We start from the raw sequence: 17,206 nt of genomic DNA, 5'->3' as shown, positions 1-17,206 counted from the left end.
TATTTGAAAGGAAGATTGTTATTTGGAAATGAAGAAATGTGCAGAGTTATGGAGAGAAGACAGGAGAATGGTGCTATGCAAAATGAACAAATTGGAGAGTTAGTGCAGACATGATGGGATGAATAATATTCTACTGTGCTGTAATCATTTTGATGTCTCTGCATTTTAATCCTCACCCTAATTTCAATAAGTTTCTTAAAACTTAGCTTTGTGACAAAGTTCCTTCTCCCTTCTAATTTTTTCCCTATGACCTCGAAATGTTTTCAATCTCTCAACAGAATCATGTGGGAATCTGATAAAAGTTTCCAAATATCATTATTGTAGACCATAAGACATAGGAGCCGAAATTTGGCCACTCAGCCCGTTGAGTCTGCTCCACCATTCAATCATGGCTGATAAGTTTCTTAACCCTATTTTCCTGCTTTCTCCCCTTGTCTGTTGATCCCCTTGACAATCAAGAACTTGCTTGTCTCAGTCTTAAATACACTCAACGACCTGGACCATGCAGCTTTCTGTGGCAATGAATCTTATAGATTCACCACTCTGGTTGAAGAAGGTTCTTCTTATCTCTGTTCTAAAGGCAATTTACTTGAAGGCTGTGCCCTTGGGTCCTCATCTCTCCTACCATTGGAAACATTTTCCAACGTCTACTCTGTCCAGGCCATTCAGAATTCTGTATGTTTCAGTTAGAATCCCCCACCGCCAACCCATCCTTCTAAACTCTATTGAGTACAGACCCAGAGACCTCAAATGTTCCTCATATGTTCTGCTTTTCATTCTTGGGACCATTCTCGTGAATGCCATCAAAATAAATGCAATTATTGCATTTGCCTTCTTAACTACTGACTCAACCTGCAAGTTTACTTTGAGAGAATCCTAGGCTCGAACACCCAAGTCTCTTTGCACTTCAGAATTCTGAATTTACTCCCTGTTTAGAAAATAGTCCATGCCTCTATTCCTCCTACAAAGTGCGCGACCTCACACTTTCTCACGTTGCACTCCATCTGCCACTTCTTTGTCCACTCTCGTAACCAGCCCAGACCCATCTGAAGCCTACCCACCTCCTCAATGCTACCTGTGTCTCTACCTATCTTTGTATCATCTGTAAACTTAGCCAGAATGCCCTCAGTTCCTTCATCTAGATCATTGTTGTGGTTCTGTTCGCCGAGTGGGAATTTGTGTTGCAGACGTTTCGTCCCCTATCTAGGTGACATCCTCAGCGCTTGGGAGCCTCCTGTGAAGCGCTTCTGTGATATTTCCGCCAGCATTTATAGTGGTTTGTCTCTGCCGCTTCCGGTTGTCAGTTCCAACTGTCCGTTGCAGTGGTCGGTATATTGGGTCCAGGTCGATGTGCTTATTGAATGAATCTGTGGACGAGTGCTATGCCTCTAGGAATTCCCTGGCTGTTCTCTGTTTGGCTTGCCCTATGATAGTAGTGTTTTTCCAGTCGAACTCATGTGCTTGGCATCTGCATGTGTGGCTACTAAGGATAACTGGTCATGTTGTTTCGTGGCTCGTTGGTGTTCATGGATGCGGATCGTTAGCTGTCTTCCTGTTTGTCCTATGTAGTGTTTTGTGCAGTCCTTGCATGGGAGTTTGTACACTGCATTGGTTTTGCTTATGCTGGGTATCGGATCCTTCGTCCTGGTGTGTTGTTGTCTGAGAGTGGTTGTTGGTTTGTGTGCTGCTATGAGTCCTAGTGGTCGCAGCAGTCTGGCTGTCAGTTCAGAAATGCTCTTGATGTATGGGAGTGTGGCCAGTCCTTTGGGTTGCGGCATGTCCTCATTCCGTTGTCTTTCCTTTAGGCATCTGTTGATGAAATTGCGCGGGTATCCGTTTTTGGCGAATACATTGTAGAGGTGGTGTTCTTCCTCTTTTTGCAGTTCTGGTGTACTGCAGTGTGTTGTGGCCCTTTTGAACAGTGTCTTGATGGACAAGTATCCACCTTACGCTTAATGGTAATTGTTCATACCTCTTTTGTTTGTGTTTGGACTAATGCTGTAATGAAGCCAGAAGCAGAGCAGGCAAAAGCCAAACTGAACAACAGTGAACAGGTTACAGTTAGCACCTTTGAAAACACATTCCATCACTTTGCTGATAATTGAGAATACAGCAAAGGAGTGATAATTCACCAATTGACCAGACAATGTTTCAGTCTGTCAAGTAGTTGTCAATGGTGTAGCTGCCTTGTAGCTGGTCATGGTGCTAAGTATGGGGCACATGCTGAAAAGTTATTGGGTCAAATATCAAGTCTTTCATATCCAATATGCTATGCTTTTTTTTGATATCACATGGAACAAGTTGAATAGGCTGCAGTCTGGCATTGGTGAAGTGAGAAGCCAAGACGGATCATACACTTGGCACACTGACTCGAAGCTCTTACACTCATTTATTCCTACTCTAAGGATTGCAGGTGGTGATGTTATTCATGAAACTAACTTCTCCCATTACTTATTCAATTGTCCACCACCATTCATGAGAGAATGTGGCAGGACTTTGGCATTCATACTTACTCTGTTGCTTGTGTGATTTCTTAGCTGTGTTAACATGCTGCTTCCAGACTTTGGAAAAATATAGCCCTATACAGTCGCTTCACCAGGTTGATACATGATTTTAAATAAATTTCAGACCGTTTCTGGTTTCTGTAGCCACGTTCCACATTAAATCTATCCCCTGACTTGATCTGAATGCATGTGTTCATGAGGTTACACACTGTGGTGGAATGCAAGTTTTCTGTTGATTATGATACAAACACCCCAGAGATGGCCAACATTGAACTGCCAGATCAGTTTTGAATCAGTTCCATTTAGAGGAAAAGTTTCCTTAGCATGAAGACGGGATTTAATCTTCACAAGGTCAGAGAGGTGCATGCCGTACTGTTACAAAGTCAAAAGCATGTGTGGTCACTTTAAGATACAAAGTGCTTTTCTGAATTTAAAGTACAGCCACAGCTGCCAGCTAAAGATCAGGCAGTTCCAAATGTAACAATTGGCTGTTAAATGGATACCTGAGTTTTGGTTGTTGTTTTGACAACAATTCAAATTTAACCAATTAGTTGAAGTTATTCCCAGAATACCGGAAGCCAATAGACTTCCAATTTTGTTTTGACACCTGGAAACCAACCAAATAATAAGAATTTAATGTGTTATGGGATATAAACCTAGTATTTTGAAAATTAGAGGGAGAGTAACTGCCATCAATCAACAGAGCAACTGCTGTAGAGCCAGAGAGCTAACTGCCCAGCTAATAACTTGCTCTCAAAGAAATTAGAAAGCACTATCAAAAGGTATCTTTTCATATAAAACATAATAATTGCAGTTAAAAAAAAATGACGACCCAGGGAGCTCAGAGGGAAGACTGAAGAAAGTGGAGAAAACAGACTGTGTGGACTTCAGATTAAGTTAATGCAATGTTTAATGTGTGTGTTTGTGGAACAGCATTTTTATAGAGTTAGAGTCAGAGTCAGATAGCAAGTAGTTAAGAAAAAGTGGGGCTTGGATTTGTGATTAGTTTTTGTTTAGTGTTCCCTATTAGAGTTAGGAAAAGAAATTTTCTTTACACAGTGGAAATGAGAAATTCTGTCTCACTCACTCACATTTTAACATATTACAAGGCGAGGTGAGCTTTTCTGGGTGTTTGGTTTTAATTAACAGAGGAGTTTGACCTCTGTGTCACAAGAATACCATAACATATCACCATATCTACAACAGGCAGGTGATGAGCACAAAGTCAAGTCAATTTTTCCTCGTGTTGGCTCTCTCATTATCTGCCTCAGACCCAGCTTGGCAGCTATGTTCTTCTGAACTTGACTACCACAACCAACCTAATGACTACAAGCCAATTCGTCTAATGGGAAAACCATTAGAAACAATAAACAGAGCCAAAATTAATTAGCATTTAGAAAGATTGGGAACAAATACAAGTTAGCATATAATTGTTAAAGGTAAATTGTATTTGACTAACTTATTCGAATTTCTATAATACCGAAAAATCACATTGTATAATTCATAATCTTGTTGGTGGACATTCATTGTCAGCTTTTGTGAAGAGAATCCTGTTAGCCCTACTGTCCACTCTTTCCCAACATTCCTAACAATTTTAATCCTATAGACATTTAGCCAATTTCTTTTCGAAAACACTGTTGAATCTATATCCACTGTCCAATCAGAAGGGATTCCAAATCTTAACCACTCCTGTTTTAAAAACTCTTTCTGCATGTTACTGGATTCTTATCCCATTCATTTTATCCATAAAAATGACAAATTACTGACCCTGCTAACAAAATAACTTTCTGTAATGTCATTCCCCGTAACAAACAGAGGGGACCTACCTTTGCCTTTCAGGCTCCCCATCTTCCACTTCATCAGCACTGCAAGTTGCGCTTGAATCATTGTCTGAATGAGATTCCACCTGTGATCCAGGCTGTGGCAGATCAAGTAGCTCTGATGCCACTGTTTCCTGTTGCCTGGCCTTCTCAAACTCTTTGTCTTTGGCATCCACCTCCACTTTAACTTGCAGATTTTCTTCTGGTTTCATATCCACATCCACAGGTTCAGTTTTGGGTTTCACCTGAGGCTCAAACACAGGCTTTGCTTCAGCTTCAGAGCCCCTCTGTCCCTCCATTGACTCCTCAAAGCCTAAGTTCATTTCTTGTTTAACCTGCAGTTCAGGCGAAGCAGCAGCTTGTGCTGGTGAGACAGGTGGAATAGTTGGAGAACTTCTGCTTGTGGGATTGAGCGCTTCTTCAGTTAACTTGCTCGTTTCTGTACTTTCTTTGCTTGACTTGCCTGTATCTACAGGTGATGGTGAAGGTGCACTTTCAGTATCTGAGCTGTTCTCAGCTCCTAGGAATAAATAATTTACATTCATCTGTCACAATTAAATCTTGGGACAAGAATTATGAAGGAACAAAAAGTAAAGCACAAGTTATGCAAATTTGAAACAAACACATGATAATGGATGTAGGTTTGCTCACTGAGCTTGAAGGTTCATTTCCAGATGTTTCATCACCCTACTAGGTAACATGTTCAGTGGGCCTCAGGCAAAGCACTGCTGAAAATCCCTGCTTTCTATTTATATGTTTGGGTTTCTTTCGGTTGATAGTGTCATTTCCTGTGATGATGTTATTTCCGGTGGTTAAGTCACTTCCGGTTCCTTTTCTCAGGGGGTGGTAGATGGGTCTAACTCGATGTGTTAGTTGGTAGAGTTCCGATTGGAATGCCATGCTTCTAGGAATTCTCATGCTTGTCTGGTTGGGTTGTCTTAGGATGGATGTGTTGTCCCAGTCAAAGTGGTGTCCTTCCTCATCGTATGTAAGGTTACTAGTGAGAGAGTGTCATGTTGTTGTGTGGTTAGTTGATGTTCATGTATCCTGATGGCGCGTTTTCTGCCTGTTTGTCCACTGTAGTGTTTGTTGCAGTTCTTGCATGGTATTTTGTAAATGACATTAGTTTGGCCTTGCATACCAATAAGGAAGTACTTCACTTTCGCTGGGGCAACACATCCATCCTAGGACAAGCCATACAGAGAGACACACAAGAATTCCTAGAAGTATGGCATTCCAACCGGACCTCAATCAACAAACACGCCGAGTTAGACCCCATCTACCACCCCCTGAGAAAAGGAACCGGAAGTGACTTCACCACAGGAAATAACATCACCAACCCAAATAAACCCAAACATATAAATAGAAATCAGGAATTTTCAGCAGCGCTTCGTCTGAGGCCCACTGAAGATGTTACCTAGTATGGTGACGAAACGTCTGGAAATGAACCTTCAAGCTCAGCAAGCAAATCTACATCCAAAACCTCAACCTGAGCTACAAATCTTCTCAAAACTCACGAAAACACGTTATAAACGCAGATTCTTTTCCAGGTGTGTGTAGAAAATGAACATCTAATGAACAGTCATTTATCCAATTAATCCAAGTATGCACAAATTGTGCTAACAATCCTGAGTTACTACAAGATGTATAAGATAAAGACCCAAATTATCCCACAAAAAAAAACTAGGCAGTAAGTTTCTGGGATCGAGTGCCACCAAAAATTATTCACTTTTAAGCTTTAGCATGTGTGCATGATAACATGCTCAACTCTAATGGATACGTTCTTGTTAGCTTATTTACAAAATATAAATTTCTTCCAAGACCACCTTTTACAATCAGATAGCGATTCAACAAATAGACAACTGCTCTACTTGGCGATTATTCAGGGAGGCACGTGAGTGTGTTTCGATTTCATGCAACTGATCTGTAGGTTGATAAATTAGCACAGATTGCTTCACAAAATCCTTGTGAACATGCGCTTTGTGTAAATAAACCATTAACTTTTTCAACACAGCAAGTTCAGGTTTGGTCACCTTGCTTAATCTGGAAAGAATGTAGAAGAAATTTACAAGAATGGTGCCTGGACTCAGGGGTCTGGGTTATAGGGAGAGGTTGGACAAATTAGCAATCTTTTCTTCAGAGCATAGGAGATTGAGGGGGGGATCCGACAGAAGTATGTAAAATCATGAGAGGCATGGATAGGGTGAATGCACTCAGACTTTTCCTCAGGGTTGGGGAATTGAGGACTAGAGTGCATCAGTTTAAAGGTTAGAGGGGAAAGAAAAAAAGGGAACCTGAAGGGCAAATGCTTTTTGCACAGAAAGTGGTACGCATATGGAATGGGCTATCAGTAGAAGTGGTTGAGGCAGTAAATTAACAACATTTAAAAGGCATTTGGACAACTACATGGATAGGAAAGGGTTAGAAAGATATGGGCCAAGTGCATGGAAATGTGGTTAGTGTAGATCAACATTTTGGTTGGCATGGACCAGTTTGGATCAAAGGGCCTGTCTCTGTGCTGTAGGATTCTATGACTCTAATACCATCACGACACAGGAATCCTTTCTGAATCAATGTTTTTCTACAGAATATGTGATCACAGATCAAAGCCTGGTTCAGTCACAGAAATATTGGTTGAAGCTAATTATAATCGAACAGAATAGGTCCAGCAGATGCCAAATCATCGTTATGCTATATAGATGAGTGTGAGCTAAGTATTATCTTGCAGTATAGACAATAATAGATAGTGTATTCGACTTAGTGCAGACATAAAAATGGGGATACGGTCCTTTTGACAGTGCTGGATTCTTCCTCTCACTTCCCAGTCCAAATCCCTGGCCTCAACAAAGTTTTAAACTTATTCAAACAAATATTATCAATGCAACACACAATGACACTGATTCCTTTATACCTTCACTGTCCTCTGGATTCTCCTCCTCATTGGACACTTCATTGTCCTCATCTTCTTGTGCAGACACAGTTGAAGCAATGCTTTCGCATTGAGACACTTCCCGGTCCTCACGAGATCTCCGTGACATCTGTTGCTGAGGAGAAAGAAGATATGAAAACAAATCCTGGGAACTACTTAACTCTATATCCATGACCTCACTCTCACAAGACAAGCTTGAAGTCATACAGAAAAAGACCCTTTGGCACAATGAGCCTGTACAGGACAAAAACCACCACCTCAAAATTCTAATCTTGCTTTCCAGCGCTTGGCCCATGGCTGTACATATCTTGGCATTGCCAAGGGAGAAAAGACAATAGGGACGAGAGTAGATCACTTAGCTCCTTGAGCCTGCACTGCCATTCGATGAGATCATGGCTGATCTGTGGCCTGTGTGCCTTTACCCCTTATTCACATACATATTATTCACAAAAATCTAGCAGTCTCTGGGTTTTCCAACAACACCTTCCAAACCCAAAGCTTCTATCACCTTCGTAGGAAACCAAGCACCAACTGACCACACCTTACCCAAGCATGGAACTATATCATATCTTTTCACTGCTACTGGGACCAAGTCTTAGAGGCCCCTCTGCAACAGCCTTAGGAGTATACTTACACAACCTGGACTGCAGTGACTCAAGAAGATAGCTCACCAACTTCAGGGAAATTAGGAATGGGCAATAAATGCTGGGCTTATCAGTGACACTTTCAATCCAAGAACAAATAGAAACAGCATAAGTTGCCATTTGAAGAGGAATGCTCGAAACACTTACTCAAATCGATGAAAGATACTGATGTATCAAAAATCAAGGAACATTACAGCCTGGAATATGTGGCTTTTTAAATATTTCTTCATATACTGTGACTAGGCCAATATTTATTGCTCATCCCTAGTTCCACAGTGGGCAGTTAGAGCTAACCATGTTGGTATGGGAGGCCAAAACAGTTAAGAATGGCAGATTTTTTTTTAAATGCGATGAAAAAACACACTCCAAAACATAGCCTGGGGTTCTGCACTACTAAATCAGTGATATGAAAACAACACCACCCTTCTTCAATACCATGCCTATCCTTCAAAACAGGTTTCTTCAACAACTTGCACCTAGTATGACATGAAGGCTTTTTCCAGTTATGTCCATTCTAAAGTGAGTTGCATAAGATAACAAGCAGCAGTAGTCTATACAGCCTTTCAAGTGTTCTCAGCCATTCAATATGATCACAGCTGATTTGATCTTAGCCTCAGCTTTACTTCCCTACTTGCTTCCTACAATCAACTCTTCAGTAGTTCAAAAATCTGTCCATTCTTAACTTGAACAGATTCAATTACTCAGTATCATCAGATAGTGAATTCTGGAAATCCACAATCCTCAAAGAAGAAATTCCTCATGTGTCTTAAATTGACAATACCTTCCTGTTACCAACATGAGGCATACAAAATGACGACTTGGAGCTGTCTCTTTAAATATAAAGGTAAAGTGATTAGAATCGCGTGACCTGTTCTTAAGTCTGCCTGACAACAGGCCTACAATTCCTGATGAAACATTGACTCTCCTGCTTCTCAGATGCTGCCTGACCTGCTGTGCTTTTCCAGCACCACACTCTTGACAATAGTCCTTGTAACTCAAGCTCAAAGGGAGTCCCAGACTGTGTTACTGGGGTAATGGAGTAAGGTTCTCATTACTGTATTGTGACAATGGCAGCAGTCTGAGTTCAAAACATGTTGTAACTTATTCATGCATCTCTGAGGTAAAAGAGAGTTGAGGCCAAGGATAGCTATTTAGCACTGCGACCTAGGGTCATGGCCCATCTGTTTCATATTGCCTTGGGGAAGGATGCAGAGGATGACTGTATGGTCAGCAGACAGAACAAGCTCTACAGCTTTCCGAACTACCATAACGGTGTAGGAGGAAGACTGTCTTTGGCTGAAGCGAGGGATCCAGCGGGCATCTAAGGATTCCAGAAAAAATTATCTTGGTATGGTCAGACAGGAAGAAATATGAGAACATGGTTTACAGCTGGTAGTGGATTAAGGACCTCTCTAAAAACTAAGGGAAGCACCTGGAGATGCTCACTCTAAACCAAGACTTGATGAAATGGGGAAATCCAAACCCACTGAAAGCTCGATTCAGCTGAGGACCAAAACAGTAAGTGCTGGAGAAACCCAGCAGGACGGACAGCACCTGTAGAGAAAGAAACAGCGTTAACGTGTCGATTCCAGTGACTCTTTGCAATTTCGGACTGTTTGGTATAAAGAAAGTATCTAAGTGAATAGCTTGTGTGTGTTAAGTATAAAAGGAGATTATTTTTGTCTGTAAATTACAAGTTGCCTTCAAATAATATTTAAGAATTAATGTTTGTCTTATCAATTTGTTGGAGAATAAGAGTTAATAAGTGAAATCTTTTCTTATGATGCTTTCAGCTATTAGCTGTACATTCAAATTTTTTTAACAAAATATCTATCAGTCTTTATAGGAATTGCGACATTAACCTGAATCAATTCCCCCTATTTCTAGAATCCTGTGAGGGGAAACACCCATGTAACACTGACTCACCACTCTAAGTTTGTGCTGCTGCAATAGCATGTCCAGGTTGTGTCGCCTCTTGTAATTGAAATAGAAATTCTTGCACTGTGCTTCACTTTTGGTGCCCACCATCTTTGCAATGGCTGCCCAGTTCCGCCCGTGTTCCACGAGTCCTAAAGTAAAGACACAAAGAAACAGGAGCTAAATCTTAATAAATTACAGGACTATATAGCACAAAAAGAATAATTCTTATTTCAAGCTGACTCATTTTAGAACAAGGTAAAAACCATACAACACCAGGTTATAGTCCAACAGGTTGGTTTGGAAGTACTAATTTTCAGAGCGCTACTCTTTCATCAGGCAGCTGTGGAACAGGATCATAAGATATAGAATTCATATCAAAAGATCTGAATGCAATTGAAATGATACATTGAACAAATATAGATTGCTGTTAAGTCTTTCATCTTTTAGAATGGGTTGCAGGTTTCTGTTCATTAATACATAAATCCCAGAACTTCATTCAAGTCACATTCTCCAGATAACTTAAGGTTTTATTTAAAAAGTGACATCTCAGCTCAGACAATGCATTAAAGGGGTGAGAGGTTAGAGTCTGTTTGTATCTTGAGCCAGACTGGTTGGATTTCAAAGTAGAAATTCATAAAATGTTACATGGATTGACTGCTTGCATTGACTGCCTGCAGATTGCGTGCTTTTTGAACAAAATGGAATGTATTTGCAATGACAATTCTACAAATGCAAATTCACCCCATAGACTTACATGTGTGCATGTGCATTAAAAAGTAATTATCAATTGCACGCAAGTTGTTTTGAACTAAATGGCAAAAAGGAAACATGAATTGCTCATTTATAACATCAACTCTACCCCTTTTTTTGAAATTCCAACACACACTAAAGGATTATAGATAAATTAAAACAAATCAGGGAAGCACACTTGTGGCACCAGTCCAGACTACAGATGTAGTTTACACCCACATTGGGATAGAGACGACATTTCAGGATTTTGACCCAGTAAGTGAACATGTATGTTTTCATTTGGCCCCTTTCAATTCCATTCGACTGCTGATAACAAGAGGTTGTGAACACTCCAATTCTTTGTTTTTTGATTATTAGTTGAGGAACTCCTCCTTCAAGGCATTTGAAAGTTGTTTATTTACCTCTTTTCCTTTTAGCAGGAAATTCTGCAGAGGGAGCAGCTTACAGAGAAAGGTGATGGAAAGTAGTTGCCACTAAAGATTTTCCTCTAAATCCCCACACAAAAGGAGGAGACATGGATGCTTTTCGCTTTGCAGTCTGGATGTTTCTGTTTTATTGCCCACTCACAAGGCTGCAGCAAACAGGACAGCCTGAGCAGACCAACTGTTTCTACTTGCTCCTGCCCCACAGAACTCATCTGGTCCTACCTTGATTTAGTCTTTTCTCCCCATGACCAGTCCCTGCCCATTCACATTTAGAATTTCTCAGATGCTTTATGAAAATTTCAGAATTTCCAGTTTGTGCTTTCCAGTCACCTCCTCTTTACCATTGACATGCAATCCCCTTCACAAGTCCACCCCCCCATCAGGATGGTCTTGGGGCTCTCTGCTTCTCCCTGGAACAAAGGCATGAACCATCTCCATCAATCAACATCTTCTTGCCTGGCCGAGCTCATCCTCACCCACAACTACTTTAAACTCCTCAGTTCTGAGGAAGGGTCACTGGACCTGACACATTAACTCTGATTTCATTCCACAGTTGCTGCCAGATCTACTGAGCTTTTCCAACAATTTTTGTTTTTGTCAGTTGATTAGATAATATGTGATGCAAGTACATAATGTCTTTCAGGGACAGAAAGTGCTATCCTTACCAAGTCTGGCCAATAAATATTGGTGTAGCTGACAATGTCTCATCCCATGAATGAATAAAAAAAATTACATATTGTCATCATTTGGGAATGTGGAAGTTAAAAATAGAGGCAGAAGGGTTTTGGATTCAGTTCTGTGAAGGTACCTTTTTTAAAATGTCAGGATGTCACTTAGAACAATTAGACAAATACATCAATTCCAATAAATATGCTGACTTCAGTGCCAGTAAGTGCCTAGCATGATATCTATGATGTGAATCCTTAATGGGGTTTGCATGAACATTAATCAGCAAACATGTGAGATTAATTGGTGGCTGTTAATGGATGAAAAGGTACCAACAGATGATTGGTAATAGCGAGAATGTTTTTAAAGTGCACTTTGGAATTTTAAAAACTATTTTATTCTGGGATTAAAAAACAAATTCATGGTGCTAACTGATCAAGTACATAAAAAGTCGATTTTCTTTGATGTTGAGAAAGCAGACCAGGGACGACTAGTCAAAGAGGTGGACAGCATGGAAATAGACCCTTCAGTCTAGTTCTTCCATGCTGACCAGATATTCTAATAAGAAGTGAGGTCTGCAGATGCTGGAGATCAGAGCTGAAAATGTGTTGCTGGTTAAAGCGCAGCAGGTCAGGCAGCATCCAAGGAACAGGAAATTCATCAGGAAGGGCTTATGCCCGAAACTTCAAACTTCCTGTTCCTTGGATGCTGCCTGACCTGCTGCGCTCTGACCAGATATTCTAACCTATTCTAGTCCCATTTGTCAGCACTTAGCCCTTATCCCTCTAAACCCTTCCTATTTATATACCCATCCAGATGCCTTTTAAATGCTATAATAGTAACAGCCTCCACAACCTCTTCTGGCAGATTGTTCCATATATGCATCATCCTCTGCATGGAAAAAGTTGCCCCTTAGGTCACTTCTAAATTCTCCCCCTCTCACCTTCAATCTATGCCCTCTACTTCAGGACTTCGGGTTTCCCTCTATTTCCCCTATCCATGCCCCGCGTGATTTTATAAACCTCAGTAAGGTCACCCGTCAGCCTGTGATGCTCCAAGGAAAACAGCTCCAGCCTGTTCAGCCTCTCTCTCTATAGCTTAAATCCTCCAACCCTGGCAACATCCTTACAGATCTTTTCTGAACCCTTGCAAGTTTCACAACATCCTTCCGATAGGAGGGAGACCAGAATTGCACGCAAAATTCCAAAAATGGCCGAACCAATGTCCTGTACAGCTGCAATATGACCTCCCTACTACTATACTTGATGCTCTGACCAATATAGGAAAGCATACCAAACGCCTTCTTCACTATCCTATTTGCGACTCCACTTTCAAGGAGCTATGAACCTGCACTCCAAAGTCTCTTTGTTCAGCAACACTTGCCGGGATCTTAACATTAAATGTGCAAGTCCTGACCAATTTGTCTTTCCAAAATGCACACCTCATATTTATTTAAACTTCAGTTCAGATGAATCAATGTGAGAGAACATTTCCATCCTGGCTTGTGTGAAATCTTCATGCTGTGAAGAGTTTGTGTCTAGGCTTCAAACTGCCAGGATTGGAGAGAGGTTTTAGCTTTTAGAAGTGGAAGTCTCTAGATAATCTAAACTACGAAGTCTCTAGATCATCCAAACTACGAAGTGCCGGTTAACTAAGAAACTAAAGAGCTAAGATAGAGACATTTTATTGAGGTTTATTAGTTGTAAAGAATATTGCTGTGAAACAGGTGTATACTTTGTTTTGATGTTTAGGTTAAGAGCTCTCAGGGGAATAGGGGAAGTTATGATGCGGAACAAGAGATAGCGGACCAATTACACATATATTTTGGTTCTGTGCGCAAAGAATGACACAAATAATGTCCCTTAAATATTGGAGAACACAGGGTGCAATGAGAGAGGAACAGAAGGAAATCAGTATTAGTAAAAACATGATGTTGGGACAATTGATGGGATTAAAGGCTGATCCCTAGGGCTCAATAATTTACATCCCAGAATACTTAAAAACATGGCTCCTGGAAATCATCTTTCACAACTCTACAGAGTCAGAAAGGTTGGACATTAACCACTGAAACCGCACTGTTTAGAAAGAACTTTCAAAAGCTGATTGGAGGCAGATGTTCGCAAATAAAGGGACGGCTGGAAAATGGGAAGCCTTCAGAAATGAGACAACAAGAATCCAGGGAAAGTATATTCCTGTCAGGGTGAAAGGAAAGGCTGGTAGGTATAGGGAATGCTGAATGACTAAAGAAATTGAGGGTTTGGTTAAGCAAAAGAAGGAAGCATGTGTTAGGTATAGACAGGATAGACCGAGTGAATCCTTAGAAGAGTATAAAGGAAGTAGGAGTATACTTAAGAGGGAAATCAAGAGGCAAAACGGGGACATGAGATAGCTTTGGCAAATAGAATTAAGGAGAGAATCCAAAGGGTTTTTACAAATATATTAAGGACAAAAGCATAACTAGGGAGAGAATAGGGCCCCCAAAGATCAGCAAGGCGGCCTTTGTGTGGAGCCACAAAAAATGGGGCGATACTAAATGAATATTATGCATCAGTAATTACTGTAGAAAAGGATATGGAAGATATAGACTGTAGGGAAATAGATGGTGACATGTTGCAAAATGTCCAGATTACAGAGGAGGAAGTGCTGGATGTCTTGAAATGGGTAAAGGTGGATAAATCCCTAGGACCTGATCAGGTGCATCCGAGAACTCTGTGGGAAGCTAGGGAAGTGATTGCTGGGCCTCTTACTGAGATATCTGTATCATCGATAGTCACAGGTGAGGTGCCGGAAGACTGGAGGTTGGCAAACATGGTTAAGAAGGGCGGAAAGACAAACCAGAGAACTATAGACCGGTGAGCCTGACCTCGGTGGTGGGCAAGTTGTTGGAGGGAATCCTGAGGGACAGAATGTACATGTATTTGGAAAGGCAAGGACTGATTAGGGATAGTCAACATGGCTTTGTGCGTGGGAAATCATGTCTCACAAACTTGATTGAGTTTTTTGAAGAAGTAACAAAGAGGATTGATGAGGGAAGTGCAGTAGATGTGATCTACATGGACTTCAGTAAGACATTTGACAAGGTTCCCCATGGGAAACTGATTAGCAAGGTTAGATCTCATGGAATACAGGGAGAACTAGCCATTTGGATACAGAACTGGCTCAAAGGTAGAAGACAGAAGGTGGTGGTGGACGATTGTTTTTCAGACTGGAGGCCTGTGACCAGTGGAGTGCCACAAGGATCGGTGTTGGGTCCTCTACTTTTTGTCATTTACATAAATGATTCAGGTGCAAGCATAAGAGGTACAGTTACTAAATTTGCACATGACACCAAAATTGGAGATGTAGTGGACAGGGAAGAGGGTTACCTCAGATTACAACAGGGTCAGGACCAGATGGTCCAATGGGCTGAGAAGTGGTAGATAGAGTTTAATTCAGATAAATATGAGATGCTGCATTTTTGGGAAAGCAAATCTTAGCAGGATTTATACACTTAATGGTAAGGTGCTGGGGAGTGTTGCTGAAAAAAAAAGACCTTGGAGTGCAGGTTCATAGCTCCTTGAAAGTGGAGTCGCAGTTAGATAGGATAGTGAAGGCGGCTTTGGTATGCTTTCCTTTATTGGTCAGACTATTGAGTACGGGAGTTGGGAGGTCATGTTGCGGCTGTACAGGACATTGGTCAGGCTACTGTTGGAATATTGCATGCAATTCTGGTCTCCTTTCTATCGGAAAGATGTTGTGAAACTTGAAAGGGTTCAGAAAAGATTTATAAGGACGTTGCCAGGGGTTGGAGGATTTGAGCTATAGGGAGAGGCTGAACAGGCTGGGGTTGTTTTCCCTGGAGTGTCGGAGGCTGAGGGGTGATAGAGGTTGTAGAGGTTCACAAAATTATAAGGGGCATAGATAGGATAAATAGGCAAAGTCTTTTCCCTGGGGTTGGGGAGTCCAGAGCTAGAGGGCATAGGGTGAGAGGGGAAAGATATAAAATAGACCTAGGGGCAACTTTTTCCACGCAGAGTGTGGTGCGTGTATGGAATGAGCTGCCAGAGGAAGTGGTGGAGGCTGGTACAATGGCAACATTTAAGAGGCATTTGGATGGGTATATGAATAGGAAGGGTTTGGAGGGATATGGGCCGGGTGCTGGCAGGTGGGACTAGATTGGGTTGGGATATCTGGTCGGCATGGACAGGTTGGACCAAAGGGTCTGTTTCCATGCTGTACATCTCTATGACTCTAAAATGTATACCTGGAGTCAGGGGGATGACTGCGGTATTAAATGAATAGGATAAGGGGCAGCAAATTTAAAACTGAGTTGAAGAGATACTATTTCTCCCTTGGAGTTGTGAATTTGTGGAATTTGCTACTCTGCAGTGTAGTGGATGCTGGGACAGTGAGTAAATTTGAGGAGGAGTGAGACATATTTTTGTTTGGTAATGGGTTGAAAGGTTATGGAGAGAAAATGGGCATGAGGAACATCTCAACCACGAGTGAATGGCGGAACAGACTCGAGGGCTGAAGGCTTAATTCTGCTCCTATATCTTATGAACTTCTAAAACTTTGCATCTGTCTTTACCAAAGGAGGGAGATACTACCTAGCCATGGTAACAGAAGAGGATTAATGATTCAAGTGTTAAGGAAGCAGTGTTGGACACACAGTTGATAATGCACAAGGACTGGTTGAGATACACCCAAGGATTTAGAAGGAAATGACAGTAGAAATACTGGGCTAACAATCATAAGCTTTCAGGCTTTCTTAGACTTAGACTACTTATGATCTGAAGTCTCCAGCTGTTTCTATAAGACCACCATCATCCTGGTAGTAAACAAAACTCATGCAGCCTGCCTCAATGACGACCACCCAGTGGCTCCGACTGCTATAAATATGCAGTGCTTTGAGAACTTAGTCATGGCAGATATCAAGGGGCTAGATTAGAGTGGTGCTGGAAAAGCACAGCAATTCAGGCAGTATCCGAGGAGCAGTAAAATTGACATTTCGGGCAAAAGGCCTTTATTAGGAATACAGGCAGAGAGCCTGAAGGGTGCAGAGATAAATGAGAGGAGGGTGGGGGTGGGGAGAATGAAGCATAGAGTACAATAGGTGAGTGGGGGGGGGCGGGATGGAGGTGCTAGGTTAGGGGGAGGGTGGAGTGTTTAGGTGGAAAAGATGATAGGCAGGTAGGACGAGTCATGGGGACAGTGCTGAGCTGGAAGTTTGGAACTGGGGTGAGATAGGGGAAGGGGAAATGAGGAAATTGGTGAAATCCATATTGATGCCCTGGGGCTGAAGTGTTCTGAGGTGGAAGATGAAGCGTTCTTCCTCCTGACGTCTGGTGGTGAGGGAGCGGCAGCGGAGGCCCAGGACCTCCATGTCCTCGGGTGAGTGGGAGGGGGAGTTAAAATGTTGGGCCACAGGGCGGTGTGGTTGATTGGTGCGGGTGTTCTAGAGATGTTCCCTAAAGCGCTCTGCTAGGAGGCATCCAGTCTCCCCAATGTAGAAGAGACCGCATCGGGAGCAACGGATACAATAAATAATATTGGTTTAACCCCCCCC

At 41.7% G+C, this 17,206-nt stretch overlaps 1 protein-coding gene across 14 annotated transcripts in view; it reads right to left on the bottom strand.

Annotated features, from left to right (window-relative positions):
• ncor1 (nuclear receptor corepressor 1) overlaps positions 1 to 17,206 on the bottom strand; it is a 402,479-nt gene that overhangs the window by 147,226 nt on the left and 238,047 nt on the right. For 13 of the 14 annotated variants that reach the window (XM_060848164.1, XM_060848169.1, XM_060848173.1 and 10 more), the window contains 3 exons: positions 9,824 to 9,966; positions 7,236 to 7,368; positions 4,331 to 4,844 (listed from right to left, as the gene is read on the bottom strand). In XM_060848164.1, coding sequence (XP_060704147.1) covers positions 4,331 to 4,844; positions 7,236 to 7,368; positions 9,824 to 9,966 — 790 coding nt within the window. The remainder of the gene's footprint in view (positions 1 to 4,330; positions 4,845 to 7,235; positions 7,369 to 9,823; positions 9,967 to 17,206) is intronic. The other variant, XM_060848168.1, reaches the window with a different exon arrangement.

The sequence above is a fragment of the Hemiscyllium ocellatum genome, chromosome 31 (genome assembly GCF_020745735.1).
Source record: "Hemiscyllium ocellatum isolate sHemOce1 chromosome 31, sHemOce1.pat.X.cur, whole genome shotgun sequence".
Lineage (NCBI taxonomy): Eukaryota > Metazoa > Chordata > Chondrichthyes > Orectolobiformes > Hemiscylliidae > Hemiscyllium > Hemiscyllium ocellatum.
Note: the sequence above shows the minus strand (reverse complement) of the source record. Positions and strands in the feature narration are given on the sequence as shown.